The sequence below is a fragment of the Entamoeba histolytica genome, genomic scaffold, assembly GCF_000208925.1.
Source record: "Entamoeba histolytica HM-1:IMSS scf_1104750517613 genomic scaffold, whole genome shotgun sequence".
Taxonomy (NCBI): Eukaryota; Evosea; order Mastigamoebida; family Endamoebidae; genus Entamoeba; species Entamoeba histolytica.
Window position 1 is genome coordinate 6357 of NW_001915237.1, and position 6456 is coordinate 12812.

Consider the following 6456-nt stretch of genomic DNA (forward strand, 5'->3'; position numbering starts at 1 on the left):
TACCATTGACTTTAACATTTTCAATATAATCAGGTGAACTAAATGAACTACTTGGAGAATTAACTTGAATTCTTCCAACATCAGATAATACGTTATAAACAACATCATGTTGTGACATAACCATTGGGTCATAGTCATAAAGTTGTGTTTTGTTATCTCCAATACTAAACCATTTATAATATGTTAATACTCCACCAGTAGAAATAGAGTAAAGTTCTACCATTGATGTGTTTTTAACTGCAAGATAATCATAACCAACACTTACATATTTACCACATGCTTTATCATATTCTTTAACTAATTGTAATGTTTCATTATAAACAGTTAAATGTCCATTTTTACATACAACTGCATAAACTTCTCTTTTACCTGCAATAAATTCTCTATCAATAACAGCTAATGGTGAATATTCATCAATACCACTAACAGAAACAGTATTGTCTAATACTGGTGTGGCTTTAGTAATATCAAATATCTCTAAATTTTTATTATTTAAGAAAAATAATTTCTTTGATGATGCGGCAATAGTTGGTCGTGAAACTGCTGATGATGACACACTAATAGAAGTTGTTGAAATTGATGGATGAAGACAATCAATTTTTAGTGCATTTCCACTTGAGCTACTTGCTGTATAATGAAGAACATATGTATATTTATATTCTGACTCTTCATCATGAGTCATTGAATAAACAACCTCTGACTGTGGGTCTTTTTTCCAATCAACCTGCTCTAAATTCACAGCTGATGCAGCAATAATGTATAAGAGAAACAAAATAAACATTTGATTTTTGAGTTTAGAGGAGTTACAAAATTTTTGTCTAACTGAAACTTACAAATTATAACTAAGATTTTAGGGAATATAATTTTGTTAGTACAATTTTTTGTTTTTCATTAAATAAAAAATGTTAAAAGATCTTTTAATTGGAACTTAAAATTGAAGAGAAATGGCGGAAACTAAACAGAATCGACATTTTAATTCAATTAAAATAGGGGAATTATTGTCTATTTCAACAAGACCAGAATTAGGTCCAACCGATATATTATATGAATATCAACAATACCTTGAGGGATATTTTACTAAAACATTGTCAGTGAGAAAAGAAAAACCTAAATATATTGTTTGTGATGAAAAGTCAAAATTGTTATTAGAGTTAACTGTTGGTACTGAGTTACAAAACCCAAAATATTCGATAGAAGATATATTATTACCATCAGAAGTAAATAATTATAGAAGAGATGTTACAAATTTTATTTTTTTAGCAAGTGACATTGAAGGATATAAACAAATAGCAGAAGCAATGAAAAAGATTCGGTCTAATAATCAGAGTGAACTTAATGATGATAGTTTAATTGAGAATTTTACAGTATTACGTCCATTTGGTACAGAAATGTGGGATATAGAAATGATTAATTTTTGTGAAATGACACGATGTAAAATAGAAAGATTGCCTATTATTCTTCCTCTTGTTCAAGAAGATGTTTTGTCAATGCAAATTGATGATGCATTTGTTAGAATTTATTCTAATTTTGATTTAGGAATTTTACAATTATGTGCTGAAGGAATAAACGATCTTCAAAAGGTTATTGGTAGATTTCCACGCATTCATTCATTAGGAAAATTATCACGAAAACTTAATATAATGATATCAAATCCTATAGGTGAAACTGGAATCTCAACAAGATTTAGTGATTGTTTTATTTTTGATAGAACAGATGATTTGATAACTCCTCATATGCAAGGATATAATTATTATTCAATGCTTGATAGAGTGGAAGACATTAATGGAGATATGACAACAGTAACTGTTGATTCTTCTCTTCTAATCAAAGCAACAAAATATAATAGATTAGAAGAAGTTTTAAAAGGAAAGATGGAAACTATATTTCCTTTACATGGAAATAATTTTAGTAGATTAAGAGATTTACAATTTAATACATTTCCTGATGAAATTAAACAAATGACAAGTGAATTTTCTGAAGAGACATTAAGTACAACTGATGCAAGAGAATCAAAAACAAGAACAAAAATGTTACTTGAGATGTTACCAAAACAATTTGCAGCATTTATGTTTTTTGATTGTCATAATAAATTTTATCAAGAAATATTAGCACTTGCAAGATCAATTGATTTTAGAAGAGAAAGAGATGAACAATTAGAATATATATTAAAATCATTTGATTCATCAACATTTTCTTATTTTAGTGATTATGACCCATTTAGTAAAATAGAAGATATGATTTATGATAGTCCTACAATGGAAACATTTCTACAAACATCTCGTGTATTTTGTAAATATGCATTTCCTGATAATCTTGCAAGAGTATTAAGTCGTATTTGTTTTTTATGTGGATTGTTTGGTGGAATTAAATCAAATCAATTGGATAATATCAAAAAGTTATTAATGCAATTCTATGGTGTTTGGGTTGCTTCTGTATTTGCTAAAATGGAAGCATGTGGATTAATTTATAGAAATGATGGTCAAGTTAAAAGAAGGTCATTTGCTGATATACACCGATGTGTTAATTCAATAAGTAAAGAAAGTGATTTTATTGGAGAGAAAGAGTCATTAAAAGCACTTGATGGTATTTATGACCATTACCAACCATTAATTGTTAATTATATTAATGATTATTTTATGAGAATAACTGGAGAATATACTACCCCAGTTAAAGAAACAAACAGAGGATTTTTTGATGAAGATGAAGAAGCACCACCTTCAAAAGAAAGTGTTGATACCTCAACTTGTCGTTTTGATAGTTTATTTGCTCCAGATGAAAAGACACTTACAAAAAATGTTGGAGAAGTTAATCCAAGATCAGATCATATTTTTGTTTTTGTTATTGGAGGAATTTCATTAGGAGAAATCTCTATGTTAAAATTAATTGGTGAACGTTATAACAAGAAGGTTATCATTGCAAGTACGAATGTGTTTAGAAGAACACAATCAATTCCTCATCAATTCATTGAATCATGTAAAGAAGAATATGAGTTAATATCAACTAAAGCAAATTAATATAATTCAGTTGTTATTCAAAAGTATTCAATGAGTTTATTTTGATCTATATTTCATTGTTTTAATTGAACTAATTTTAATTACTACACAAATGTTCATATCTTATTCTTTCAGAGAACTCAAAAATAGAGATGAGTTTAAGTGAAAGTGAAAGTGATGAGGTTATTGTTGGACAATTACCCCAAGACAGAAAGTCATTATTAGATGGAGAAGAGGATGAGGATGGTCCAATTGACACAACTACTAATATTGACAAGTTAAAAAATGAACGATTTGAAAATGTTCCTCAAGATGAAAGTGCAGTTATTGAACCATGTAAATATTCATATGAAGGGGAGGTTATTGAGAATGAAGAATGGGATTGGAAGAATGAAAAGTTTAGTTCAGATGATGAGACAAACGCTGAAAATAAAGATTATTTCAATTTTGAAGAAAGTACATTTGGATATGAGTCGTTGAATCATCAGTCTGATGGTGCAAATGAACGAAATGATACTAACCAAGTTAATGAAGAACAACATATTAATGAAAAAGAAGAAGATAAGAGAAATGAAATGATTAACAAAGCAATTGATGAATATCTCAATGATGACAGTTATGAAGAGTGTATGAAAGCAGATGGACATTAAGATATAAACATATTATCTACTCAAAAAACAACAACGAATTTGAGTTTCGTAAATTTATGTTGCATTGATAAGTTTCTTGATGGTTTTACTTTCTTTATCATTCAAAATGTTAAAAGAATCACATTTATTTCATAATCAAATAAATAGAAAATTTAAAGTATTTCACAGTTTTAATAAACTAAATTTTATTTCAAATTAGAGAATTCATAATTAGGTATATCTTCATTCTTGCTGAACAACAGTATTAAGCTTTTCTAACTATTATGTGAGTTAATTTAATTGTATTTCTTTCGTTGAATGTTTTTACATTCTATCTCAAATTTTTATGTTTTCTATAACATAATATTATTTCAACAAAATATCATTAATTTGAATTTTGAATGAAATTATATTTTTAGAAAATACAAAAATAGAAATTCAACAAAAATTCAATAAATAATGTTTCAATATTATTCTCATCGTTTAAGAATATCCAATGATGTGTTGAACTATAGAATTTAGACTGAATTATACTTAAATACGAAATTGATATAATTCAGTTGAAGTATAGGTTTTTCGTAATGAAGGAATTATTTTCGAATGAGATATGGTTGAAGGGAGAAATGTCGTTCGAAGGATTTGGGGAAGAAGTGGGTATTTAAAGACGAAGCAAAACTTAGTAATCACTAAAGAAAAACAAATGCAATATCTTGTTCAATGTCACATTCATATGCACGAAGATCGTGAATTATTTGCTAAAATCCTTGAACTTCAAAACAACAGTAGAAAAGAGAAAGGATGTAAATCTTATTTTGTTTGTCAAGAACCTACAAACACAACACATTATTTGGTTATTCAAAGATGGGAAAACAAAAACCAATTTGAAACTCATCTAACTTCTTCTCATTACAAGAAGTTCATTGAGTATGTCAAAACAGTCACTAATATCCCAATTACTTATGAGTATTTTGACACTAATTAACTTGTTTTTATTAATTCATTTTAATTTCTATTAAGTGTGTTTAAATAACATAACTTTTTATTTTAATTTAAGTTATTTCAAAGGAATAATGTTCAATGAAATATTCTGTAATATATTTTATTAATTGAATGAAACTCATATAATGGTTTATTAGAGTGTCGACAATTTAGAACTATCTAATAATATGAATGATGAATAACTAAGATGACACAATTTCATTCTTGACATATTTTATCTTCTTTTGAGTTTCTTATCAAAACAATATTATTTGAATTATAAAGTAAATTGAATTAAATATGTATTAGTCTTATATTCTACTCTGACATTATTATAAAGTAATTATTTGTTGTGTTATTTCAATTTTAATTTCTTTTATTACTATAATAATGAAGTGTTGTCATATTAAATTAGTAGTCATATATAAATACACAAACAGACTAATTCTCATATAAATTAACACTTCAATTTTTATCTCGTTTCATTATTTTCAATTCTCATATGATTTAAAAATTAAATAATATTTCTTAAAAAGTTTCAAAGTAGTTAGTTATTCAAGGCTATTTGACTATAATCTAGTAAAAATAGAAAAATTATTCAATACAACGAAAATAAGAGTATTTAATTATACATTGATAGAATTATCTTCTAATGTTCATTTTTTTCTCGTGGATGTTATTCATATCATTGTTATTGGTTGTTTTTAATGAGTATATTTGTTATAGAAATGTTCTATTAGACTATTTCATTTTTACTTCTAATTCTTTCTTTTTTATTTGTATTTTAAAATTAAGTTATTTAGAATCATTAATTAATGAAACAAAATAAAATAACATGTAAATAGTATCAACTAAAATAAAAATGAATAAACAACAATGAATTGAAGTTGTACTATAATTCAGAGAATAACAAAAGCATTGATATCCTTTCATGTTAATTCATTTATTTAACGCCATTATCTAATAATGGCAATAGTATTATTTTATTCATTCTTTTATTTGAATAAATATTATTCAATGTAAAATGAAAAGAGAAAATAAATAGCGTCATAATTATATAATATAAAGAAACAAATTACATAATAATGATTCAAGAATAATATATAATTAAATGAAAGAGGTAAATGACTATGAATAAAAATGAAAGAAATAATAATCCTAACAATGAAAATGTTATAGTACATTTGGAAATTAATAATAAATAAAGAAAAATATAAATTGGAATAAAAATAAACTGAAACAACAAAAAATTAATAAAGAATTGAAAAATAACCACTTAAATGAATAAAAGAAGAAGTTGGATTATTAAAGAATAATAAATTAATGAAGATAATAATCATTTTTTAAATAATAAAATTAATTAAAATTCAATTGGTAATTAATGTAAATGAAATATTAAACATTATAATGAAATAAATAAAATAAAAAAACACATTTAATGAATAATAAACTCAATACAAATAACAAATAGAACAAATAAACAATATCAATTAATTATCTCTTATTCAATAAATACAAATGAACATAATATTTTATATAAATACTTAATTATATATGAAAAATTTATTACATACAAATTTTAATAAATGTAGATATAAAAGAGAAGAATAAAAATATTCAAAGAAGATGAATAAAATAAGATTAGATTAAATTATATTCATTTATATTGTTATTATATTATTATTTCTATCTTTTTTAGCAGAAATACTTTCTATTTTCTTTAGTATTATTCTTTTGTATTATTCTTCATTGTATTATTATTTATTTTTGTTGTGTTAGTTTTGTTTAGTTTTCTTTTGTTGTTTTGATTATTATTGTTGAAATAGAAAGGAAGAATAAAATGATTATAGTTTTAT

General features: G+C 24.6%; 4 protein-coding genes across 4 annotated transcripts in view; 3 read left to right on the forward strand and 1 right to left on the reverse strand.

The window, feature by feature from the left end:
- The window catches only part of EHI_085720 (uncharacterized protein), a gene marked incomplete at both ends in the record, with an annotated part of 885 nt that extends 104 nt beyond the window's left edge, over positions 1 to 781 (reverse strand). The window contains one exon of the mRNA XM_001914206.1: positions 1 to 781. This exon is cut by the window's left edge and continues 104 nt beyond it. Coding sequence (XP_001914241.1) covers positions 1 to 781 — 781 coding nt within the window.
- Positions 782 to 944: 163 nt separating this feature from the next.
- On the forward strand, positions 945 to 3014 carry EHI_085830 (Sec1 family domain containing protein; the record flags this gene model as incomplete). The annotated part of the gene is made up of 1 exon (XM_642908.2): positions 945 to 3014. One exon carries the CDS (start codon positions 945 to 947, stop codon positions 3012 to 3014), a length of 2070 nt encoding a protein of 689 aa, XP_648000.2.
- A 131-nt stretch (positions 3015 to 3145) lies between these two features.
- Positions 3146 to 3712, forward strand: EHI_085840 (uncharacterized protein; the record flags this gene model as incomplete). The annotated part of the gene is made up of 1 exon (XM_642907.2): positions 3146 to 3712. The coding sequence occupies one exon, from the start codon at positions 3146 to 3148 to the stop codon at positions 3641 to 3643; it is 498 nt and encodes a 165-aa protein (XP_647999.1). The 3' UTR covers positions 3644 to 3712.
- Positions 3713 to 4322: 610 nt separating this feature from the next.
- EHI_085850 (uncharacterized protein) lies at positions 4323 to 4604 on the forward strand (the record flags this gene model as incomplete). Its single annotated transcript, XM_650221.2, has 1 exon — positions 4323 to 4604. The coding sequence occupies one exon, from the start codon at positions 4323 to 4325 to the stop codon at positions 4602 to 4604; it is 282 nt and encodes a 93-aa protein (XP_655313.2).
- Positions 4605 to 6456: the final 1852 nt, after the last annotated feature.